We start from the raw sequence: 26,975 nt of genomic DNA on the forward strand, positions 1-26,975 counted from the left end.
TAGAACAAGCTTTCCATTGGCTGAGAGAGCTGTCAGTCCTAAAGTGGACGGGGTTTCTATGGTTGTGAGTTTTATGAGGCAGCAGGGACAATTTTGATTTCTTTTTACTGCTAGCAAAATACTGTCAGGCAGCTCCAGTTGCTCTTCTGCTCTTCTCTTTTTGAGGTAAACCAGTCCAGCTGCCGGAGACTCACCATGGCTTCAAAGAAGACCCCCAAAGTCCCAGTAAAATCAAAAGGTGCGTTGCTACCTCTCCTATTAATTCTGTCATGTTAGTGGTTGGGGATGATGCGTTGCAGCATTTGGCTTTCACCGCCAGGCCTTTGAAAGTTAATCGGGTGTCAAGCTGTTATTTCATCTAGGGCCCTATGCCTGGCTAGCTAGCTTAATTTGCCTTTGGAAAATCGTGTCGACGTGTTGGTTTCTCCGTGCAAGTCGGTTGGTTTACTCGCAGTTAAGCGGGGCCCGCTCAGCATCTTAACACGTTTATTTAAACAACGTCCTGCTATTAGTGCCGCGGTAACGCCACAGCGCAGGCTACGTCGAAATGAATGAGGTTTTAGAGCTGCGTTCAGCTTGCCAGACTAGTCCCATATTATCCAGGCGCCAGGAATGCCTTTGCCTCACTGCTCCTAGTACTGTGGAATGCTTTAGCCCGGCACAGCAGCTGTTTATCCGGTGTCCAGGCAGGTTCACCATGGCGACTCTCGCTCCCGGGATTACTGTCAAACACCTATTTGCACGCGAGAGATAACGTTAACCTTCTCTCGTGTGGCTTCAGCTTTTTTTTTAAAGCCTCGTCTGACGCCTCAACAGCTCGACTAGAAATGTAGGCCATTTCATCGTTAGACTTACAGGATCGAGCCGACTGGTTGTTAATAGCCTTTACTATCACCATATGTGAACCCCTGGGCGCGAGGCATTCCGCCCCCACTTTAGTCCAGTCACTTTCCTAAATGCTCACGTGTCAGTGTATGAACCGTGGGTGTGGTTATACGTGGCTCCTGGGGGTCTCTTCTTGAACCCGGACCCTGTGCATTCAACACGCCATCGTTGTCGCATTAGGACCTCGTTAGAGCGTCGAGTTCAGCTCCACTTCCACGGCACACATCCAGTGTGCGACAGTCCTCTTAAATCAATAATGCAAATTCAGCGCTTCGACTTATTGTTATTAAACCGAAGTCTCACGTTTGAATGCATTCAGGCACAGTTTTAAGGTTCCTAAACTTCTGCAGAGAGAAATTAAATGGACATATATATGTATATATATATTTGTTACCTTCCCAAACGCCTGGGTCCAGCAGCATTTTCTTGCTGTATTTTATTTTCATTAAAAGTTTTGTGCTGACACGTGGCTGTGGGCGAACCTTTGTTGTGTATGGTACTAGCTATAGGAAGCACGCATGGTTCAGCTTTGAGGACACCGTGTCCTCTGTCGGCTGTACAGGGCTTCTCAGGATGCTACCCGTCTAAAGGTGTAGTGGGTTGAAAGTTTACCTCACACAGAGACATGCACACGATGCCGTTTTCAAATATGCAATTTTTTCCCCAAATTGTGTTGTCAGTAAGTTTATCTGACTCAGGAACAACGTTGCAGCAAATGAAGGGGCAGAGTGAAGTTTACAAAAGTTCAGAGAACAAACTGTTCACTTTCCCGACCTCACCCACCACAGCCCCTGTGTATGGAGTTGTAGTGACAAAAAAGCTGAAGAAAAAGCTGCCAGTACAAAATATATGAAGTCAAGGTGGTGATACAAATTCCAGCATGCATGCATTGTTCTGTAATATTATTCAACTTTTAGCTTTAATAATATTTTAAAGTATTTACTATATTATATTCACAATATCTAGCATTGGTTGCCTAATCTATCCTAGAAAGTTGTTACCATGTGTTCCAAGTAGGTTATAAGAAATTTATAAAGCAGTATGTTACACAGTGGCTAGTATGACACATTTGAATGAGAAGATGTTTCATAATATTTTATATATATATATATATATATATATTTCTTTTTTATTCGTGTTGTAATATTATATAATAGTATTCACTCATTATTTATGTGAACAGAACTCGAGTCCAAAACCAATTTCCATATGGAGACAATAAAGTATATTTAAGTAAAGTATATGTGTCCATTTATTTTCCCCTGCTTGTCACATGTTCTTTTTTTACTGTTCACACCACAATCCCTCAGGGTTCCTCCTACTCTCTTCTCCTCAGGGCTGGGAGTTGCTCGAGTATGCAGAGACGGAAGGGTAAAAGCAATAGAACTGATGTGTGATGGTGTTTCCATTGCATTTGTAGTGTGCTCTGTTTCTAAACTAAACCCTGTAGATGGAAGCCTTGCATGACATTGGGGTGCAGTGTGTGTATCTGTGTCAGGGACACAGTTTTGAGTTGAAGATGCATCTTGGTGCCTGCTGTTCAATGAAACTTGGGTGATTTAAGTCTATGGATAATCCCATAAGTTTAATAGTTTAATGTCGCAGTAAATTTAACTTAATCTAAACAGCTTGAGCTAATTTTAGTCACATTTCTCACAACAGTTGCAGCAAGTATGGAAAGTATGGAGTTTTAAATATGGGACGTAAAGGTGAGGTATTGTTGCTTCTGGATCACAGTCACTATCAGTGAAATTTCCTTTACACCACTTAAGATCCTGGCCCTACAAAACTGTCTTGATGCCACTGTCAGTACAGTGTAGTAAGTTGGAAGCTTGGAATATATAAAGTCATGACAGATTTAGCTGAAATTGGCTGACTTCAGGACACTGGGTTGGGTAAGGATCAGAGGTCTGCATTCTGTCAGCAGTGTCAAAGGTTAGATAATCTGTGGAGCACGAATATCTTCTAAGGTATGAAACCCTGTGTATGTGTGTGTGTACACACACAATGAGCATGCGTGTTAAAAGCCAGAGGGAAGAGAAACAAGTTGGAAGGCTCTGCACAGCAGCCCTTATATAAGACTTCAGAGGAGCTGCTCAGACTGAACAGTGTCACAGACAAGAGGCTCAACAGACAGAGACGGTTCTTTTTTGTTTGGAAAGGGCTGTGTCCGTGTGCATGCATGTGTGTGTGAATTAGCTGCTTTGGTCATATCACAATGAAGTGTACAGAAGAACAAGACGGTATGTTTATTGCATGTTTTCTGTGTTACTAAACTGTTTCTGTTTTCTTTGTGTGTGCATGGATGGCCATGTTGGATGGCAGTTATTTATTTATTTTTATTATTTGTGTGAGGTGTCTTAGGTACATCCATATTGGACTATGCAGCTGCCAGTAGTGCAATTCAGAACAGTGAACTGGGAACATTAATAGTTTGAGTTTAACTAGTGATGTTTATTTTCCATTGTAGTTTTATCTTATTTGCTTAATTTCGGTTATGGTGAAAACTACCAAGTATTGGGTTAGAATTAAACACTAATATCAACGTATTCCCTTTTACTCACTGATATTTCTGTTGTAGATTTATAAAAGCAATAAGCTGGATGTGAAAACAAGCATTACTTGCTGTTTCAAATGTTGCCACATTAGTACTGAGGGCTGGCTCAGTGTCAGTATTAGGGTTAGCTCTTTGATTTTGCTCTAAAACAAGTAGTTGGGATTTAATTTTAATGTGTATCCTATTGAAACATATTTCTAATCCTTAGTGTCTGTGGTTGTGCACTGTAGTTAAATCCATGAACTCCCCCAGACCAAAGTTTAACAAGGACAGACACAGCATGTTAGATCAAGAAAAAGGCTTTCTTTTGTTGGTCTAATTCCAATGTCCCCAAAATGTGACTTAGTTTATTTGTTTTTGTTTTTTTTTCTGTGTGAACCTTATGTGATAGTCACCTATAGGGCCCATACTCAGAGTGTAGTTATGTTGGGGTAGTGCGTGCTTCAGAGCACAGAAATTTTCATATACACAGCTGACACAGTGGAGCTGTGTATTTGAGAGGAGGTTTGCACTTTGTGGACGCACAATGATTTTTATCTAAACCGGAGCCACTGGAGTATAGAGATGTCCTGATAAGCCCTGACTCAGTTGCGATCATTTTAATATTGGGTATTGACCTCTCATATATACAAACTACTAAAATTGAAAGAAGGTCATGTGGTCTGATGAGTCCAGATTTACTGTTTCCTGTTCCAGAGTGATGGGGCATCAGGAGAGAGGTGGATGAGGTGATGCATCCATCATGCTTTGTGTCTACTGTACAAGTCTATACAAGCCAAGATTCATGGGGCTCAAATTGTGAGTAGTTCAGGGATCATGAGCCATCATTTTCATACATGGATTGGCCAGCACAGAGTCCAGACCTTAACCCCATTAAGAGTCATTGGGATGTGCTGGAGAAGGGTTTGCTTAGAGGTCAGACTCTCCAACCATCATTATAAGATCTTGGTGAAACATTAATGCAACACTGGATGGAAATAAATCTTGTGACATTTCAGAAGCTCATGGAAACAATGCCGCAGCGAATGTTACTGTAATCAAAGCTAAAGGAAGTCCAAAAAAATACTAGAATGTGAGACTTTTTTTTTTTGGCCAGGCTGTGTGTGTGCTCGACAGTTGAATAGCCCTAGGGGGAAAAAATGAATGCGTCATAGCCTCCCCTTAAAGATTTAAATTTTATCATGCTCTTAACAGTAGAACCATTGTACAAAATAAAGAACAGTAAGAAACTAAAATTACTTCGGCATCTGTAGCCTGACTCTAGATTATAGCCCAGACAAAACTCAACAGTTATTATGCCAGGTATAGCTAGACCTTCTTATCGGCATGCAAATCTGGTAACGTGCCATTTGGATTTCATAATGGGATGTTTTTCAACTGACTATGAGGAAAAAAAAAACCTTCTGGATGCCATTGGATATACCTGCAACCTATTGCTCAAGTGATTGGATTTGTCCGTGTTGTAAATAGGATTGTTTGTGAATGTATTTGGATAAGTATTACTATATATGTTTTTTTTTTATGTGATGGGTGCTCTCGGTCTTGTTATATCATGTATACAGTAACAGTAAAGGCCTGACTCCAAACCAACTTTTCCCCAGAGAGGAAGTTGAGACTGGCTTCCAAACTACAATGATTAGGAAAATGGAGAGATAACCACATTTTACAAACAAATTTGAAGTGGTCCATTTTATTTTTCCTTTACAGACTAACAGATTAGCACATTGTCTCAAACACTTTCCTGCAACTACAGGGTCTTATGTCATACACACACAGGGCTGCTTCACTTAAAGAGAAAGGGGTAAAAGCGTAAAGTACTTCCACACAACAGTCATGTGCAAGTTTGAGCAGAGCAGACATAAACAATTGCAAAAGATTGCCTTTGGCTACCTGCTAAATCAGATGATATTAAAACTTGATCAGGACTGCTGTCCATCGAACCTAATCCATCTGCTCTAATAATACATAACGGGATAGAATGTTTTTGTGTAAGGAATATCACACAAAGTGAAGTATGACTTCATGCTATATCAAGCAGTGGAAAGGTGGGCAGTTCCAGGCCAGCCTGGTACTGATGTTAATAGCTGTGTTCTTCCCTCCCTCTGTGTGTCAGGGCCAGCTGGTCTGACAGCACTATAAATAGCTGCCTATGACCTCCAGAGCCATAGCAGACTCCTGAAAAAATAGTGACAAAGAGCTAGGATGATGGACAGATGAGCAAGACGAAGAAAGCCAGTAAAGAAAGAGGGGAGGGCCAGAAAGGGTTGCAGAGAGAGGAAGGCAGAGCTGTTCTTCTCACTTAGCTGGGACTGCAGTTGTCTGCTCGGCCAGTTAACTTCTTATTTGGTTAGTTGGCAAGCCGAGCTGTAATATCGCAGGGATGGGTGATCCAGCAACCCTGGTCGAGACTGCCATCCCCCCTCCTGTCACAGCAATCCCAACTGTGATATCTGGGGAAATGCAAGGTGAGGAATGTGATTGTTCTAGAGTTATTGACCTGGAGAACAGAGGACAGAGTAACGCGTGGAGGTCATCGCAGAGGTCTGATTGTTTGTAGCAAGGGGAGGAAACAAAGTTTGCTGAAGCTCCAGTTTTCTGCCCATGATCCAAGATCGTGGTGAAACACATTAGTGTGGCTGTGTTTTATTTCAGTTAGTGCTCTGTCAATAGTGCATAAACACATCTTAAATTACTACCACACAACAGAGTCATTTTGCAGATTTTGTAAAAATAGGACAAAATTATGTATAGATGCGATTTTCGAGTAGTCATGTTCTTAAGTAGTTTAACTGGGAAGAATACGTGTTGTATTGTCGTATTTGCGCTTCCAACTGTGTGGGACATTTTGACCCACATTCATGTCTGCTTTTAGGTTAATCCTGAACATGGTTAGTGCCACTGTGCCAAACATGCAAACCATGTTCTTGCTTCCAGTCTTTTTGTCTGGGCTTGTTTAATAGAACCACAAAAACAAAGACTTCTCTAACATGTTGGAGTCTTTTGCAATATGATGTGCATTTCAGCTATGTAGATGGATTTTCAGTATTGTTCAGTGTTCAGAGTCAACCCTATATGACTGTTAGGAAGTGTCTAAGATTTGACCTGGCACTATGTAGCGGACTTCAGCACCTGTTCATTCTCTCTGCAACTATTTTCTCCCATCATGCATTGTACGATGTCATTGACACTCCCAGAATAGCTTCTTGGATATAGTTTATTTGTCTGGTTCAGTTGCCTCTGCTGTTTCCACAGCCAGCTCTGTGGGGTTTGTGACTTGATTTTTCAAAGATTTGGCCAGATTCCCACTTAAAAGCTAAACATTTCATACCATGTTTATGTTTATGTGTTACATTTGTGTGAAGTCTGAAAACAACAATTGTTTTTTACTCGTGTGAAGGGGGAAACGTCCATTCTGCTGTCGCTGTGATGTACTGAGTAGACTCTTGAATCTCTTGTTTTTCATTTTTCACTATACTGACAACATAATCCGTGCCGAGGAAACTTCCATTATTTATGGAAAAATGAATGCATCCAGAGAAACTTTCCAAATCCACAACCTGACATCAAGTGTTTTTGTGTTTACAGATGGTACTAAAACCCAGTCAGCCAGTAAGAATGGAAAGAAGGCAGACTCTGGGTCCAGCAGCAGCAGCTTCTTCACCTGGTTCATCGTGCTGGCCTTGCTGGGTGTCTGGACGTCTGTAGCCGTGGTCTACTTTGACTTGGTTGACTATCAGGGAGTCCTTGGTGGGTACATGATTTTAAAAAAACAACACATACACACACACACATGTGGCTTGAAGAGCAGATTTTATGTGTTCATTCCACCTCAGGTAATTTTCTGGAAAGGTGTGGCAGCAACTAGTTTGGCTTCTTCTGTCCACAGACCTAACACCTGCCATCTGTCTCTAAAGTGTGAACTTCTACCCTGAATACAAACCAGTCTAACCATAATATCTGTCAGAACACTTGCGTCATGTCAGCTGCTATTACTTACCTGACATGAGTCTGCTTCAGCCCTTCATTTTTATTTATTGATTTATTGATGTGAAAGAGGCTGTAGGTAAATCGTATGAAAATTACCTGCCATGAAATGATTTAATATAAGAGTCAGTCAAATGAAGTCAATACAATAATGGCTTTAGAAAGTCATGTGCTGATCGGCATCCAAATTATGTTGTTATTCAAGCTTATGTTGTCAGATGCATCACTTGTGTACTATCACCTTTGATTGTAAATTAGATTCTTTGATAACATTGCAATAGTGACATCTGTCAAAGCAACATATATCTAACTCAAAAAACTACACGCAGACCCATCTAGCCTTCGCTGTCTCATTGCTCTGTTGCATGTGGGCTCAAGTCTATACTGCATACGTACTGCAACTTTACCAACTGATGCCTTTTATCAGTTAGATAAAGACGCATGCCTGTGTTTCTTTGATTGCAGTCTGTTTCAGTGTGTGCCTCTAATGATAAATTGTGGGTTCTTGTTTGTGTAGTATGTAGTAGTATTTATCTGCTCTTAATATATGAAATCTGAATCTGTGCTGTTATGTTATTTAATCTTGCTGTTACAATATTTATGTTTTATGTTTTGCATGCAGACAAGGCTAAGGGCTTACAAATTAACCTGTCTGAGGCCTTGCAAGGTAAAACTTTCCGGCTATATTTCTCTTACACTTCTGCTAACATCAGGTTCTTGTTGTCTAAAGTCACATAGAAGTCAACATATTTCCCTCACTCCCTTACACACTCTTTTCTGATCCTAAAAATAGCTAAGAAAATTGAGCCTTATGTGGGTTGCTAGTATAATACACTAACCATTACATACCAGTTTGTAACTTTACAACACAGAAGTTGGATAAACAGTCACTATTTCCTTAAAGGGCAGGTTTTTATTTTTGTGAAGTGAAACCTTTTCGACTTTAAGATATGTTAGACTACTGGATACTTATTTCAGCAGAACTGTAGAATGCATTTTCTTCTGCAAAACGAGTACAGTGACGCAATCCTCATTGGCTAAAGGAAACAATACAGCAATTAAAAACTGCTAATGTGCTAATGTGCATGTCAATATTTTTAGGGATAGTTATTAGAATAAGGGATAGACTAAGAATAAGTCCAAACCCATGTATAAATGTAAACAATATGTTAAAAAAAAACTAATCTAATGTTTATGTACATTCCTTACCATTCTAGGTAAACTGGTGGCATACGATACAGACGGTGATGGAGATTTTGATGTCGAGGATGCCAAAGTTCTTCTGGGCAAGTTGATTTTTTTTGTTTTTATTTATGACTTATGTTAGTTTTAGCATTTGTTTTTCTTGCAGAAAAGGGAATGAAAAAAGTCTATAGGATATCCCGAATTATGCCGGTTTCTGCAGTACACTGATAATATGGGTTTCATGTAAATTGCACCACATGGCAATTTGGGTTTCTTTTGCATGGCTGTGAATCAAATAGCTGACTGTTATTTTGGAGAAGGTGCCATAAGTAATACACACTCAGCCCCTCAAAGCCTGCTTCTGAACAAGCATGTGTTTTTTTTTTGTTTTTTTTTTGGATGTGTTTTTATTTATTTATTTTATTTTATTTTATTTGTCCATGATCCCTAAAACTCCCTAAAGATTAAGTTCCAAATAATACGGTGGGTGGTCTATTGTAGGGCTATAACAAAGCCATGAGGTGTACAAGGTTGAATTAATAAGGTTCATTTCTGTCAGGTTTGTTTAACATGCCTTTGACTAAAGGAGCATTTCCACTTTTCCTGTGGGAACTAGACCTTCTGGAGAAACTTGGTTGCGTTACCTGAGGATATTTTAGTTATGCTTCAGGTCTATCCCTTAAAACTTTTAGGGTCAGGTTTGCAGCACTACACATGACATGTTTTGTCATGTATATTTGAAAGAATAAAAAAAATTCTTGTCTAACTACAAAAATGTTACATGAAAAAGAAAATCGCAATGCGCTGGAGGAATTTAACCCCCTGAGGACAGTTCCTGGACAACAAATCTTGGAAATGTAAAGCCTGTAGGCAATTCCGGTGATCTGAGGAGTCCTGATGCCCGAACGAATGAGCTGTGCCCTCTTTCATACCTGCCACTTGAGAGGCCCAAACACACCAGGCTGTGTACAAACTCAACATGGGCAGGAGCTTGGCAAGTATCGTCCCTTGCTTACTCATGGCTTCAACATCACCGTCTGATTTCCAGCCTCGTCGGCCTGGATAAAACAATATTTTTTGCTCACTCTGTGCTTGTAGCAGCTCTTCCCCTCGGCTTTTGTAGCAGGTCCTCCTTATTCTGTGTCCATCTTTTGTCTCTAACAATTTCTACTCAAATTCCCTTAACACTTTGATCCTGTCTGCTCTTTAAATCTCCCTTGTGCATTTGTAAACATCAGCTTTTATCTTTAATGTCCTTGTATAGGAATACCTAGACATAAAGCTCATCCCTCCTATTCCTTCCTACATCTTTGACCAAGGACTGATTCTTGTTTACACCTTTTCTTTTATGAATCAATCTGTTTGTCTGGTGATTGATCTCTTACTGCTTTATCTGCCTCGTGGGATAGGATTATTCTTAAAAACATTTAGTTTTCATGTAGGTATTGTCATACAGCTTTAACATATGTTTTAATGCATGGTTTTCTGACAAATGTAAAGGGGACATGATATTACTCATGTACCACTTCTAGGATATGTGTAAATGCAAATGTCAAGTATGATGTCCCAAAGGTTTCAGCATAATGTCATGCTACATGAGTAAATGTGTTTCCACTGAGTGTAGTGCTTTATATGTGCAGTATCTGCACCCCTGAGAATTTCAAAAAAATGACTCAAAACTTTAGCAGATTTTCACACAAGTCATCAAAGTAAACAGAGACACCCCAACTCAACCGTGTAAATATTTTTTTGTATTTATTTATTCCAGAAAATGAATAATTTCTTCATATCTGTGAGGGGCACAATTAAGTGAACCCTTGTGCAGAAGGACGGCTGTGGCTCAGTAAATAGAGCAGTTTGTCCACGAACCAGAGGGTTAGTGGTTCCATCCACATGCTGAAGTGTCCCTGAGCAAGACACTAAAGCCCCAATTGCTCCCGGTGCCTGACACTGGTGTGTGAATGCGTATGTACTTATGTGAGTGAATGGGTACATGTGTCTGTGACGGTAAATGCGCTTTGAGTACCAGCAGGTTGAAAGGCGCTAAACCAAGACCATTTGCCATTTAACAGCAACTAGCAGCTGTGAGGGTTTTTAGCCCATTCCTCGGAACAGAAACACTTCTGAGATGTTGGTGGCTTTCCTCACACTTCACACATGTTTTTCCTCCTCACACCTGCTTGTGTCAGGTCTTTTCACTACACCTCTATAGTTTTAAGGTCACAACTTGGATTTTTGGTGTTTGTCTTGCATCACCCATTTATTCTTAAAATTTAGCTCATGGACAAATGTCCTGGTATTGTCTTTTACTATTCACTGGTATCATTCAGATGGATCCATCAATGATCACGAGCCATTCTGGCCCAGAGGCAGCAAAACCCAAACAACTTGTTTCACGGATGGGATGAGGTTCTGATGCTGGAATGCAGTGTTGTTTATTCTCCAGACATGATCTTTTTATTTAAACCAAATAATTCTACTTTGGTCTAATATGTCCACGAAACATTTTCCCAGTATTCTTCTGGCTTGTAGTCATTATGTTTTGCAAATAGCTGACAGGCAGACATGTTCTTTTTAGAGAGCAATGCCTTTGTCTTTGCCACTCTGCTATGCACACCATGGTTGTTCAGTGGTCTCCTGATGGTAGATTCATGAACGTCACCATTGGCCAATATAAGAGAGGCCTTTAGTTGCTTTGAAGTTGGCCTGGGTTCCTTTGAGACTTCTCACACTGTTATGGAGTGAGCTTTGTTGGATGACCACTCCTGTGGAGGGTAATGGTCGTCTTTACTCTCCTCCATTTGTTCACAATCTCTCTGACTGTGCATTTGTGCATTTCAACCATTTTTTAGGTTGAGAGATTGAAATAGTTTTGTAAAATTTTCCACCCTAATGAGTAACTCTTTTTCTTAGGTCCTCTGAAAGCACGTTTGTTATTTGTCTTGTCTTGTCTTTGTCTTGTCTTTTTTTGATTGGGTTCTCTTTGCCTACTCTCAGGATTTGTGTGAAAAATCTGCCAAAGTTTTGTCAATTTTGTGCCTACTGTGTACATACATAAATATATATATATATAGCTTTTCCTCTTTTTCTGTGTCTGATTTCATGTTTATAATTCCAAAGGCTGTCTACACACGATAACCACTGTCCATCACTAAATAATATATATATGTTACAGTCTAAAATTTAAGCATGGATACATTATTCAGGATTGTTGTCCTGTCTGTTGTAAAATAATGCCTCAAGCTGTAATAACAATAAATTAGATTTATATGGCACCTTTCAAGACACCGAAGGACACTTCACAAGAACAGAGAAGACAAATTAGACAAAACAGACAAGGTGAACAGCACAGGGAACAAAGTGATTTTGTTGGTCATGTGCAGACAGCCTAGTTCTTTGCTGATGATAGAGCCTTAGTAGTTCCCTCGCTGCCTAACCTTTCTCTTAAAACTTCTCTTACCTTCTCCTCTTGTTTTTCCCCTCCTTCTTTCTTCTTCTGTACACTTTGTTCCTCATTTGTTTTCACCTTTCTTTTTCTGCTTCTTTATTTTTTCCACTTTGTTTCCTTTACATCTCCACATTTTGCTCCCGATTTTCCCCCTCCATCCACCCATGCCTCCATCCCTTCCCCCTTTTTGTTTACGTAGGCCTGACCAGTGAAGGCGATGGTCAGGGTGAATCCGAGTTTCTGGATTGGTTAGAAGAAGTGGAGGAGGGCGGCTCTGATTGGTTAAATGGTTTCTTCACTTTCCTGTATGGTCTCATAAATCCTATGGAGCCCCTGGAAGAGGAACATGATGTCTCGGGAGGAGCAGTGGAGGCACAGGAAGATGAGGAGGAGGACGAGGATGAAGGAGTGATCAGAAGAAAAAAAGCAAATGATGATGGAAATCAGGGACAGAAGATCGTCATAGTTGGCCTCCATAACCAATAGCCTAAACCTGCAGTGCACTTGTTTTTGACTGAGGAGCCTCTGTGTCCAGATGCCAAAGCTACAGCTTCAGAAAGAAACTATTACACAGTATTTGTCCTGTACTTACTTTTGCAGGTTTTGACACCTTTACCGAACTATTAGTGCTGGATATCAATAGCTCGGGTCTAGCGGTGTGCTGTGGGTCCCACCCAGTTCCCATCCCAGGTTATATTTACAACGAACCACAAAAACTTCATAAGTAAAATCCTTCAGAAGGCATTTTCTACTTTCTCTTTACAGTGTGTAGTCCTCTGCCAGGATAAACAATTGATACTCAGGAACACTTTTATAAGTTCTCTATTAAAGTTTTTTTAGGAAAATTAATGCAGTTTCTGCACAACTTGTTGGTAAAAGCCAGCAGCACTAGAAACAACATGAAATGCAAAGATAATTTGCACTTGGACAGCTGCTCAGTTGTCCCTTTTTTTCCATATTGCTGCATGGCATAAAAACTGAGGCTGGAAACATTTACTCTGAATACTTGGACAATAAGCATGAATTTCTACTTTTTTTATAACCGTCGATTCAGAGTATCGATTTCGATTCTTGGTTTTGTGTTGGAACCTTTTCTACCTGGTACTACCATGCAATCAGTATCTGGATTAAAAAGTCCTAAGAAAAAATGACTACAATAGGCTGAGAAGGTTTTTCACCATGGCTATTATGAAATGCTATATGCCAAAGGAAACGTAAGGTAGGTCTTCAAAGACCAGTGTCACATGACTGACATTACCTTCTATGGACAGACTGTATTTACCTGCTGTGTATGTGAACTGAAATGTTACCTAAAAAAGATCATACTTTTTGCGACCATATAGACGAAGGTTCTAAGTTTTTAGACTTTGAGTTTACACATCGAGATCCAATACAGGCATACTTGAAATGATGAGAGCACCTACACTATATATGTAAAATCATATCCTTGTAATCAGAGATCATCAACCAGGTGACGTATCCAGATGCAGATTGCATGTTAATACATAAGAAAATGGGATTATCTGGCTCTTATGTTTTTTAGGGTTACCTTCATTAATTCATGGGTGTATATTAAACCAACTGTGTGTTTCTCATTATTCAGGTTCATGAGAATTCCACAGAGATCAAATTTAAAAGTTTCTTGCTGCTGTATTTTTATTTATTTATTTATTGATGGTCTTTAAGCCATTTTTCTGCTAGTGTCTCAGTAGAGTAATATTTCGCTGTATCTGTCCCATTCTCCTAATTTTTCTTGACCTTTTAATAAATCTTATACCTGCAAGTAGTTGCCAACTATGACACCTTAAAAGCTGGTTGTTTAATCCTTACATTAGTCTGTGTGCTAGTAAAATTAATTAGTTTATTTGTGTTGTGCATGAAGTGTGTGACGTGTTCAGATCACAGAGGGAGGGATGTTTGATTCTTCATGATTGAATCTACAATTATCTGCTACAAGCTCAGGCAGCTGAAAGCAAGTGTGGTTGTATTATCATGTCCATGTGCCAGAGGGTGTGTGCTCTGTGTCCACAAAATTGCAGTTAACCTGATGGCTGTTATAAATGCATGACTGATGCCTTATTCAAAGACAGGTTTTTCCGGTTCTGGGGTGGGGTCACTCTCCACAATACTGTCAAAGCATAAAAACTAACAGCAAAAGGTACAGCTTATTACAATTACATAGCCTTAACTCAAGCAACCAATCAACCTGCCTGTCTTCTTTCAATCTTACCTATCGGCTCATGCAGAACACATTAAGCGCTCCTGATATCTGATAGTGTGGTTGGTGTGGTTTCCCTGGCATTTACAACAACTTAAATATCTTCTGTCTTGATAATATTATCTATTTGGTATGGCTCTGGTTTCTTGGATTTCCAGTGTCGTCCATGTTTCTTTTCATTGAAACATCAGTTAAGCCGAGTGGAAGAATAAAAGTAGGCAGAGAGGTACACAGATCTGTCTAGATGACAGTCTGTTGAACTCACTGCCTTGCAGCTTCCTGGGTTACTGAGACATAGCAGAACATTCACTCTTCCTTCCTCAGCTTCCAGATGATTCTTAGACTAATGTTCGTTCATGCAAAAACTTACTAATATGCAGGTCTATAATTCTGCAAAATATTGTATATATCCATTGCTAGATTACACTGGTTCACAATACAAAGAGGCAGATAAAAGTAGTCATCAGCCAGGACTCACTTGTATCTTGTTTTTTTCCAACTGACCATTTTGTACCTAACTCAAATTGGCTTCCAGTGTAATGTTAGTATAAAGGTTGTCATGGTTTTCCCCAAGCTTTTAAGATACTTCATAGATTTGTGTTGCCAATTTTGTTTCATTTCTTTCTCACTGTTTTTTGGATGATGAAAGGGGCAGAGTAAAAATACTTCCTACATGAGAACTTCATGACAACCTATTTCCGGCAGCTTTCTTTTCTATTTTTGTCGTTCCTAGTTCTTCCAGACCTGGCTAAGTTCAGGGGGAAGGAGATGGACAAACTTTCTGGCAGGAGTTATAGCAGCCAGTATCTCAAGGCTTTGTGAACTGCTAGCTTTTGGCCTCTTAATTTGCTGTACCGTTTTTCATCATCATTTCATACTATATTTTTGTAACATAACCCCCAATCTCCCCTGCACATGGAAATGTGTTGATTTTGACTTGTTTCAAAGAACATTAACAGATTTAATTTGGATCTCTTATTGATCTTAAGCAGCATTTCGTGTGGACCACATTTATGAAGTTGTGTAAATAGCTAGTGCATAAACAGACAAGCGGTTCTGTAAATATGCTGATCAGTTCACAGCATCTAACAATATACAGTAGACGTATTCCAAGTGAAGCATCTTAGATAAATGACTTATTTGTTTGTGCTTTATATTAGATGAAAAACCTGGAGATGAGGCCAGGAGAAGAGCTAAGAAGGGTATGGTCTTGCAGCAACATGCATGAAGCTGTGCAGTGTTACAGTGTGGACTTGACTAATAGATAAAGTTCGACCTACTCACGACTTATTGGCTGTGTTCAGACAGTAGGCAAATCAGAGATGTTTATCAGAAAAACGTGCACTGTTATTTGTGGGTATATGTGTGCGTTCTTAGTTCTTCCTATCTGCATGGGTTGTTGTGGTAGTGACCAAGTAATTGGTAATGCGTCCAGTCAGTCTGCTGCCCAGACTCTCTAAACTGTAAAATCTGGATACGGGACAAGCAGTCTGAACACATCCTTCTTGGTCTTGGATCTTGCAGAACTTTAGTTTATTTGATAGACAAACTAAACGATTCATATGCTGTATAGGAGACTTGAGTTATTTTGTTTTAAAATTACTGATAAGCCTGTGATGAGTTGAAACCAATAGATGTCCAAAACTAACTTGACCTGAGTACATTTTAAAGAAACTGGTGTGGAAACCTGGTGTGTGCCTGCCCTGCTACCGGTTTAAACTGAGAATAACAACCCTGTGTTGTTTACAGTCGGCACATTACTTGGAGGAAATGAGGAGACATTTAGCATGGAGTGATCTTACTATGGATAGTGCAGCTCTTTATTCATCCACTGATGTGCACACTGACACCTGCCTGCTGTGTGTTGATGTCCGTTAACAGAGTGAATCTGAGCATGGTCATTCATTCCATAATGATTTCATGAGTGGTATAAAAACAACCAATCATACTCATCGTCATCCATCCCAGAGACCTCTTCCACCAAGGATGTGGGCTGGAAGCTTCGGGAGGCTCTGAAGCAGCAGCTGGCCATCATCCATGAACGTGTAGAGGCCAAGAAGCTCGCCAAGCTGGCTCTGGCTGAAGTCAGGCAGCTCCTGGCCAAAGAGGAGGAGGAGAAGGAGCTGGAGTTGGGACGGAAGGAAATAAGGGCCAAGGTGAAAGAGAGAGTGGCTACCAGGCTGAGGGAAGAAGAAGAGAAGATTGAAAAAGAAGAGACTGACAAGGCCTTGGAGAAACTAAAAAATGAAAAGGCAAAACAACTGGATGGGAAAGAGGAAGATGAGAGCAAGGACGAGAAAGGAGGGGAGAAGAAACTGAAGAAAGGAGGGGAGAAAGAGGAGAAGTCAGAGAAAAGGGTGGAGGCGGAGGGGAGTAAAGGACAGGAAGACAAGGAGCGAGGGAAAGAGTCTGGCAAAGATAAAAGAAAGAAAGGCAAAGTGGGGAAATCTGACAAAGGAGGCAAGAAATGAAGTCAGAGGTAACCGCTTTTCATAGAAACATACTGATGCCATAGGAAGCCAGTGTTATCTATTTTCACCACTAGGGCAGAGTATTGAATGTCATTTGGTACTTACCAGAATATCCAAGTAAAACTGACTCGAAGCTGGGATCGAGTATTTGGTCAGTTTCTTTATGCTATTTGTTAATCCTGTTTTCGAATTTCACCAGTTTTTGACTGTTTACACAACATTCAGAACTTGAGGAGTTTGTCGCACAAATTTATTGCAAGATTCAAATGCACGCAAAGAATCAAATGATAGCCAGCCCCGCTAGGCCTGTTTCTGATCGATTTACTGACGGATTATTGTTCAGCCATTAACGCATTGTGCACTTATCAGCTCAATGGCTATAAAAAAATATTTCACAAAGCAAAGATGGATCTATTAGCTTGTTGGAGCTATTAACCTATCTAGAAAAGATATGCAACATATCATAATTACTGGTTTAATAAAAATACAGAATAATGATGAACTTAATGAAAAAGCTGGCAGCTACAGTGTTCCTGTGGGGTTGCAGCAGCATAAACATTGTTGTGTCATTGGCAAAGTGCAGCTACAACTGTGGTTTACATGCTAACTGGTATACATGTTGTAGCTGCCTCAGTTTTTGCCACCGTCTTAGTCATTTCAGCTAGAGGGTGAGAGAAGACTTGGATAATTGGGAAGGAAAGTAGAAGGGGAAAAAGATTGCAGTTTGCTCTAAATTATTGACATAAAGTGTGATGTACTTTAGTGTAGTAGATAGCCCACTGTTCATCTACCCAGTGTTGACCACAAAATGTGGATTTTTGAATTTACGCTTTTATGTTGCCGACACGCCATTTTCTTTTGTCAATAAAGTTTCTGGATCCTTTGTAGGTTCTTTTCTTAAGTCCTCTCTATGGGTTTGTCAGAGTTTTGTCAAAGACTAGATGTGTGTGAAGACTGTTTGCTAATGTTGTCCAAGAATAACTGTTTTTCATTTAGCTGTAAACCTTAGTTTAGTATCTGAAATCGTACATTTCTGAACACTGTTCAAGCACCAGTTTTGCATACAATGAATTTTCCAATGCCTGTGTTTATTGAAACATAACAGAATAGACTTATTCCAGAAGAACTATCATGTGATGCTTACATTTTCACTAGTGCTTAGATTTGCTGTCAGTTTAAGGCCTACCATAAAACACACCTTAGTTTTCTGATTCAGTGATTGATTCAGTGATAAAAGCCAGCAAAGGAAACCCACGCCTTTTAAATGATTCAATCACAAGTGTTTCATTTAACTTTTGTTGCAGAATTTGAGGAAAAATTTTAGGAATTACAGCTCTTCATCATATAGCCACCTCTTCTTGAAGTACATTTCTTCATCCAATAAGTATATTGCAAAAACGACAACAATAAAATAGCTGCAGTTCCTAAACATTTTGTATCAGTTTGATCGGCCAATTGTATTAAAGCTAGAATTCTCCTCTCCAGTTGCATCTGACTTGTTTGATTTTAAATATTTTGTGACGACATACGGAGGCAAAATTCTAATAATAGTGTTACGGTTAAAATACTTATGATCCTCCCTGTATCACGTGTCCACACTATACACATGCACCAATTTCCTGCCAAAAACATGTGCATCATCTCATGTAGGACTGAAAGAGAAGGCTGTTGTTGTCACTTCCCGTGATGAAGAGGCTGCTGCTCCAGTGGAGGCTGCTGAACCTGAACCCACACAAGAAGGTAACACACACGTTGGTAGGCACACACTCACAAACTTTGTTTCCGAAGACACTCTGATAGTGGATAATGAGGGAAGATGGAGCACAGACGTGGTAACAGATATTACTAGGGCAGATTGTCAGAAACATCATCATTTTGGCTGAGTGTTTAAAGGCTCTGTGTACTTTAAACATGTCCCAGACGAGCGACAAATGTGCTTTTACACTTTGATTTATCTTGATAGCCAAACAACTACTGATGCTTGCCTGTACCTCAGCAGTAAGCTGTACTTATTGCTCACTCCTTCTTTATTCATTGCCCTCTTTTATCCATTTTAATGTATGTCCAGCCTATCAAGTCCATTTGTTTATTGGTGAATAACTACACTAAGAATGTTTTATGTATTGTAGCAACTTTATCACTTTGCTTTTACATAGATTAAATGATAGATTTGTAATACATTCATACTTTGTGTTCACACATGTGCAAAGAATGCAGTTATTGAAGCCAGCATCTTTCCTATAATAATCAGTTGTCAGTATATCTGTATCTGTATATTGGGTCGATAGCAGCTTTTTATTTTGACCAAATAACAAGTCAGAACTGTGACAGATATTGTGCGTAAAAAGGAACACTTTTCTTTGAATGACCTTAGATTGTGGAGTGTGCAAAGTGAACTTTTGCTTCCTATAGCAGCTCTGTCTGTACCTTTGATATATATACGTCTGTTTTCCATTACCAGTCAACAAAATAGAAGTATAGTGCAATATGTCACTTGTCACATGTACATCATCCTGTTTTGTCCACAGCTATTGTTGAGCCTGACCCAGTGCCGGTGGAAGATGTGATTGAACCTGCTGTGGCAGAAGATGCTTTTTCAGGTGTGTGTGTGTGTGTGTGTGTGTGTGACACCAAGGCACACGTCTGATAACTGTTATTGTTAAATATGAACCTTGCCTCAGCATGTGGAGGCCTGTAAAGCCCCTTTTGTAGTGTTACTGCGATAGATGAACATTATATTTTGCTCCCCAAGGTTGTTTGCTTGTTTTCTGTATTTACTTGAACACAAACTACAAACATTCATTGTTTGCAAGAAACAGGTTTTAGACACTTGGCCTTGTGTGTGCATGTGTGTCTGTGTGTTGAATCTGACAACTGCCTGCTTCTCCCCTCTAGAGCCTGAACCTGAGGTAGCAGCTGAGCCTGAAGTAGAATATGAGGCTGAACCTGAACCAGAGGATGAGCCTGAACCGGAACCAGAGGATGAGCCTGAACCGGAACCTGAACCTGAACCTGAGGTGGAGACTCCTGAGGTTGGTACATATCAGTTTATTCACTGAAACCCCAACATCAAACTGCAAGTTTTTAGACCTTTTTCCAGTCATTTAATTCATTTTAAATTTGGACAAAGTCTAGTTTGAATCTCTGCGGTGTATTCCTTTTCAGGTGATTGAGGAGGACCCAGAGGTGCTGGAGGAGGAGCCATCTGCTGTAGAGGATGAAGCACCTGTTGAGGAGGCAGTGGATGAGGTATATAGTCGGCATACTTGTCTAGGTTTTTGGTAAAATAGGAGACGTAGGAAGTGGAACTCTCTTACCTTTAGTGGGTTTATAAATGAAGCACAAACTCAGGTTTATAAGATGTACCTCAACAAGAAAATACTAAGCCGTAGGCCTAAAAAGTTACCATTTATCTGTGGTAACAGTCTGTGCAGGTTTTTTAAGTTGTCCCAGTGTTTCTACTGTTCTTCTAAGACCAACTCATGCCACCGTCATCTACATAAGGCAGAGCAATGAAGACAGCCGCCGATTGTTCATACCACTGTTCATAGTCAAAGAAAGCAGGAGCTTCTACAGTGTAAACATTTTAAACCGGTGCCTACTGCTGCCAACATTTCAGCTGCTATTTTCTATTTCAGTTGTTTCTGTTTGTCATGTGTTTTTGAAGACATAAAATACATGTGTATTTTTCACATCATGAATTATAAACACATCCTCTCAGCAGTAGTCAATGTTTCTGGGGACAGAAACATATGTTTGCAGTTGCAACCTCTTCTATAAACTCAATATGGAGTACTTGTTTGAAACAAATGATAAACAGATAACTTTAAAACCCCACAGTATCGTCAAATAAATGTCAGCTGTTATCAGATTCAGTACCTGCTGCTGTGTGCTATTGGTATATAGTTAACATGGTACCTGATACCTGCTATGTAGTGTTTAGTAAAGATAGTGAAGGTAAATTTATGTTTACGCTTTTCTGCTAATTCTACTCTGCCTGAATCAATAGACTAGGAAAAAAAACATCATAACCAGCCATTCTGGTTTTTGTGTTATCCTTTCTGTACACTCCAACTGAATAGTGTAAGATTGCTGTACAGACAGTGCACAGCTGATCACATATTCATTTGAGCTGAAATGCCAAATATATCACTACTTGTTGTCACAACTAATACTGTGACATGGCCAAATCATTTCAAACATTTAACCCAACCTTTTTGTTTCACTGTTGTATGTTGACTTGTGTGTTATTTTCTCAGGCTGTATGAAATACCTATTGCATATTATAATTTATAATTCTTGGCAATGTTGAATTTAGGTTGCTCCAGTTGAGGAGGAGCTAGCCGATGAAGAGGTTGCAGAGGAAATGATGGCGGACGAGGCTGTCGAGGAGGAAGCCGTTGAGGAGCCTGCAGAGGAGGCGGAAGAACCGGCAGCAGAGGCAGAGGAGACCGAGGAGGAGGTGGCTGGGACTGTAGCGGAGAGCGCCCCAGTAGATGAAGCTGATGAGGAGCAAGCTGAACAAGAGGAGACTGCTCCTTCAGAGGAAACAGAAGAGGAGGCTGCTGCAGAAGAAGCTGCTGAGGACTTGGCAGCAGAAGTTGAAGTAGAGGGAGCTGCAGAGGATGAAACAGAAGAGGAGGAAGCAGTAACAGACGAAGCTGCTGAGGATGTGGCAGCAGCTGAAGAGGAAGAGGCAACTACAGAAGAAACCGAAGAGGAAGCAGCAGCTGAAGAGGCAACTACAGAAGAAAATGCAGAGGATGCTGCAGCTGAAGAGGAAGAGGCAACTACAGAAGAAGCTGCTGAAGATGTAGCAGCAGCAGCAGAAGAAGAAGAGGAGGAGGAGCCTGCTGAACAGGAGGAAGCTACAGAAGAAGCTGCTGATGATGTAGCAGAAGAAGAGGAGACAGCACCATCAGAAGAGAATGATGAGGAGCCCACTGTAGAGGAAGAGGCAGCTCCCTCAGAAGAACCAGTAGAGGAGGATGTAGAGGAAGAAGATGCAGAGGCAACTCCAGAAGATGAAGCAATGGAGGAGCAAACAGGTAAGAAATGAAACTATGAGTAAAAGGATCAAGTAAAGTATACTTTAGGCTCTGTTTGGTGTTTCTCTCTGATCCTAACATGAAGTTTTAAACAAAAAGTCAAATAAGCATATTCATTCTTTGACATGGTGTGTATCCACCTAAAGAGGATACACACTACTGCACTAAATGGTAAACACACACTTGGGGTATTGTACTTATTAAGCACTTTACATTGCACTTAAAAGGCCGTGAGCCTGAAGTACTGGAGCTCATGCTAATGATTGGTGTCTGTTTACCGATGCTGAATAATATGTTAATTCAAGTGTTTTTTTCCTCCACACTCACAGAGACAGAAGAAGCACAAGAGGTAGAGGAAGCTGTGGAAGAAGGTGGGTATAGACACACCTGAACCTTGAAAAGGATACTTTGTGAAAATCACCTGAATATTTTAATTCTGAATTGTGTTTGTCTTTGAAGCAGCAGAGTTTGTGGAGACGGAGGAACAGATTCAGGATGAGCCCACAGGTAAACACTGTTTTAAACCAGCTTTATGTTCACACTGTATGCGGTCTTTAAAGATTTCACCAGTCAGGTGCCTGAATGTGACTAGCAGCATGTTATTAGTTGCTAACTACCCAGAAGCATTTATGAACTATGGAGGGAATTTAAAGAATTGCAAGGTGTGACACATAAAAGAGGTTAACCAACTAACTTGTGACTTCGTCCTTGAGTAGTTTCATTGTGGATGGAGCCCTTCATAAAATCACTTGGTCACTGGTCTAGTTGCTGTTTGTTCTACACATTTCCAATACATTTAAAAACGGTGTTAAAGCTGTCTATCAAAACACATAGCATGAGGCTTGATTTATTGCATGGTATTTAAATATCCCCAGGATCCCAATGTAAGTTGAACTATTTTGTATGTTTTCAAATCAAAGGCATGTGCCACCAGAGAGCAGTCAGTTGGAGGAGCATGCAAGGATGGCCGCTGCTGTGGTCACTATGTGATAGAAGATCAGCCCATGTAACTGGTTCTAGATAGCACTTGATGCTACAGCAGTGTCATACATGACACAGTGACAAAAAAAAACAACAGAAAATTAGTACAGTGAAACCACATCTTCCAGTATTTTATTAACTGCTTTTACCATGGATTAATGGTAAAAACGTATGAATCATGAAGGCTGGAGGCCGGACATGTCTCTGCTGTCAACGTGGAACTGATAGTCAGCTGCACTTTGGCTCTTGGACAGAGGAACACATTATCTCTTTTTGTTTCTTGAAAGGAGTTTTGGTTATTGATTAATCTGCCAATCTACCGTCTGTATTAAATTATGCCCTGTATAATGTCCAGCATCCTGAAGAGACATTTATTACGGTCGTGTTTCAACACAATATTAAGTTGTACAACAGAATGCACTTTCCAATGGAATACAAATGAAAACTGACAGATGTAGATGAAGCGATACCCTCCCTTGTGAAGGCTGAACATCATCCTGCTTGTGCTTCCCACAGAAACGTAGAGACCATAACTGTCGCCGTGGTGACGAAGCAGGGATCCACTGATGTTGCATCAGCACCACCTGAGCGCGCTCAGAATGATGATGCATCCCTCCACCTCCAGAGAAATGATTGGGTCGTCATGACAACACTCGCCTCTCCCCCGTTGCCCCCCTCACTTCCCCTCCCCCTCCCCATTGCCCCCCCCCCCCCCCCCCCCCTCTGTTTTGACACCTCCCTTTAAATTCCCCTCTTAGTGTAAATGTGTGAGAATGAGTTGTTTACTAATGTGGTACTCCTGTTTTTACTCCTGTGTTTTCTTTGAGCTTTTGACTCCTCATTCTTTTCTTGCTTTGTTCAGGGTGTTTTGTTTTAGTTCTGTGTCCCATGGCCAGATTTCCAGGCCATGTAAAGCGTGTGTGCTGGATTTGCACAGCCAGTCTACTAGAGCTGTGTATCTATAAGAAGATTAAACCAGTGTGGAGCTTTATTTTGAAGTCCTTCAATGACATAATTCGGCTTCCTGGAGCTAAATTCTTTAGCCATCATAGTGATGCTGAAGTTCACGGCTTAAGACAAATCTGTACTTGGTTTTATAATGATCTCCAAGTCAGACTGTGGTCTTTGTAGGTTCTCAAGCTTCACTCTTTGTAAGGCTGGGCTAACTGGTATCCCCTCCTCACTCCTGTGGATCGAGCCGACAAAAACATTTCACTCCTTATTCATTGAATCGAATCAGTTGTGTACCTTTATCATAATATCATTGATAAATGCAGAGAGCCAGCCCTCCAGCTGTGTTTACTTCTGGTTACAGTGTTGTGTGTGGATTCTATGCAAAAGTGTAGCAATGTCTGTCACCCACCCTCCCCACCCAGACAGTTACTTTTACCACTCAGTATGCATCGTCTCCAGGATGAGCCATATGCTAGCACGTGAACTCAGAGAGAATGCTGTGTGTGTGTGTGTGTGTGTGCGTGTGCGTGTGCGTGTGTGTGCGTGTGTGTGTGTTGGTGTGTGCAGAGTGTGTTGAATATCTTTAGCTAATCATTCCTTTCTGTGAGCTGTAGATGTCAGGATGTAGTTTGAGACTGTGGTTAACTTCTTCTTCTATGACTATATGAACCTTTGTGTGCGTGTGAGTTCTGTAGATTTCTAGTTTTTGTTTTTGTTTTTGTTTTTTTTGTTTTTCTCATTTTCAGATGTGATTCCAAGACCATCAGATAAGTTAAAAGAAGCTGTACCTTTAAACTTCAGCTTTTAGAGTTTGAACTGTGATGTTGATGAGGACATAATGGACAGAGCAGACATTTTTTTCAAACACACCAGCTATAGACAAACAGAAGATCAGATGTCTTACTGCTGTAGAAATCTCAGCATGACTAGCTGCCAATCAAAAGATGTTTGTCTTTGTCATCAGTATGCTTACTGCCTCATTCTTTCTTAAAGGGAAACCGACCACCTTTCTTTATTCATCTCTCCCCTTTCCTTTGTAACATCAGAATTGATCATGGTGTGTGTGATTGATGGTAGCTCTTAACACACCACCTTAGCCCAGAAACATTTAGCTAAGAAAGCCAAATAAGAGCAGGTAAACATCCTGCGTCTGTCCCTGTTTTAATTAGACTTCACCTTGTATTGGATTAAATTGAAGCATCACACTAAGATGCTGGGATACTGACAGTAAATGATGTTTAAAACATGTAGAATTTGTTACAACACACTACATTTAGTGGGATTAGTTGTTATCTTTGTGTCACTAGTCCCCACACACTGTAACTACCACGTTGTTTGGTCCAGTGGTGTGCAGTAGCCGTTTTTGTAGGATGTCTTTCCTTTAACACTTGCTGGTCTTTTCTACTTCCTAACACTTTGTAATGTGAACTGTAAAACCTTTTTAACATTGAACAATACAGTCTTTACTAAGAGAGAGCTTCTAGATTTTTAAAGGAACATTTTTAAAAAGGATATTTGGAGAAATAAAGATTTTCAGAAAATACTTTAACATACGTTTCTCACAAAGCCATAAGCCATTTGTTGACAGGCAGATTCAAGAGAACTTTTATTCTGTAATAACACTAAAGGAAGAGCAATAAAGTAAAAATAGAAGAGAGGGACCACACAGCAGCAGCCCTGTGAAACAGAGGGTCTGCTCTTCACTACTAATCTCTGATCAAAAGCCTTGTCCATGCTGTAGAGACTTGTAATGCATGTGCAGGTTGGTTTCTAAGCAAAGAACGGGACCATGTGCAGGGAAGCATGCATGAACAGGAGGGACAAGCTCAGACTAATGGGAAAACATAATAGTAGCCTCTCTTTGCCACACAGTGTTGTCTTGACAATCATAACCTTCAGTCTGCAGGTCTGATGTGGTCCTCTGGACTCTTGACTGTGGGGATTAAATTATTGTGAAGTAATGATGGATTGTTTAAAGGAGATTTGAAGTGGCACCATTTTCTGTAAATGATCTGTTCTGGGAGCTGCAATAAAAGGTTTGGGACAACATGACAACGACTCGGGTCTTTTTCTATTTTATTACTCCTGATATAGCTTGGCTTACTTGTCGTGATTCGAACTACTCCACCGTCAGCAGCATATGAGAAAAAGATATTGCAGAGGATACAAGTTAATTGCAGAAATCTTGTATTGTATACTCAGTTAGTACATTTATTATATCTTGTAGGAAAGGTTTGGAAACACTGTTAAAAAAAAAAAAAAAGTAACACTTAAACATGAGGACTACGTAACATGTCAGAAGTCATATTTAGGAAGAATTTATTGAACAGGCACTTTGACTTTTAAGTCTCATGTCCACAACATAGATTACATGGGATGTATGAGCTATATTGTAGCCAGCCACCATGGGATCATGATATGATTTGATTTCTCTTTTGGAGAATGTCTTTTTTTCCCCCATAGTCTGGTTGGAGAGAGGTTTTAAAGTTGCACTAGGGGAAATATAGCATCAAATATATTTTTTCTGTGAATGTCTATTACTCACTCTAAAACGACCAAGTTAAGAAGAATAGAGAATAGGGAAACGTGGAGCTCATTGTGTCAGAGTTTTATGATCTCTCCAAACTGATGTCTGACCTCTACACCACTGGTTACAAAAACAAAAGCATCAGAAGAGCTGATGAAAAACCTTCATCTCACTGGGAACAGCTGAGGATTCAGTGTCTTGCTCAAGGACACCTCAAAGCCAATGTTAGAAAATCTTAAGTGAAAAAAATTAAATAAATAAGATATTAAATATTAGAATAAAGATTACTTTTGCGTGAAAACATTTCCCTGAATTTAATGATTTGTTGTTTCACACTTAGCCACAAGGTGTCTCTATATCTCTTTGTACTTAGTCTGTTGAATTTGAAAATTACGCGACAAAAACAAAAGATGTTTAACAAAATGAGACACATTTTTCTTTTTCTCACTAATGACTGTCTGACATGAGGCTTATTTAGTTTTATTTAGTGATCAGTTACCTTTTACTCCTACTCAGCTACCTGTTTGTGCTGAGATCTGTGACGTTTTTACTTTTTACTTGAATTCTACAGAAACCTAAGTAATAAATAAATGAAGAAAATTGGAAAGCATGTCCGTTAGGATTTGAAAAACAATAGATTGTTTTTTGAGCCGAAATTTCATCATTTCTTCACTGGCAGGTTTATTGTTTATTATAGAGTCAAAACCCTACTGCGAT

At 40.0% G+C, this 26,975-nt stretch overlaps 1 protein-coding gene across 5 annotated transcripts; it reads left to right on the forward strand.

Moving 5' to 3' along the window:
- The first annotated feature begins 52 nt into the window (after nucleotides 1-52).
- On the forward strand, nucleotides 53-25,783 carry asph (aspartate beta-hydroxylase). 5 transcript variants are annotated; one of them, XM_047588424.1, is made up of 12 exons: nucleotides 53-238; nucleotides 7,028-7,189; nucleotides 8,049-8,093; nucleotides 8,644-8,712; nucleotides 18,399-18,488; nucleotides 19,277-19,348; nucleotides 19,644-19,780; nucleotides 19,914-19,997; nucleotides 21,067-21,796; nucleotides 22,126-22,167; nucleotides 22,256-22,303; nucleotides 23,294-25,783. In XM_047588424.1, exons 1-12 carry the CDS (start codon nucleotides 196-198, stop codon nucleotides 23,299-23,301), a joined length of 1,530 nt encoding a protein of 509 aa, XP_047444380.1. In that variant the 5' UTR covers nucleotides 53-195; the 3' UTR covers nucleotides 23,302-25,783. The 5 variants fall into 5 exon arrangements, with proteins under 5 accessions (XP_047444380.1, XP_047444382.1, XP_047444378.1 ...); XM_047588426.1 differs by lacking the exon at nucleotides 53-238 and adding an exon at nucleotides 2,964-3,128; XM_047588422.1 differs by lacking the exon at nucleotides 53-238 and adding an exon at nucleotides 5,642-5,907.
- The last annotated feature ends 1,192 nt before the right edge of the window (nucleotides 25,784-26,975 follow it).

The sequence above is a fragment of the Mugil cephalus genome, chromosome 7, assembly GCF_022458985.1.
Source record: "Mugil cephalus isolate CIBA_MC_2020 chromosome 7, CIBA_Mcephalus_1.1, whole genome shotgun sequence".
In the NCBI taxonomy this organism is placed as follows: Eukaryota; Metazoa; Chordata; class Actinopteri; order Mugiliformes; family Mugilidae; genus Mugil; species Mugil cephalus.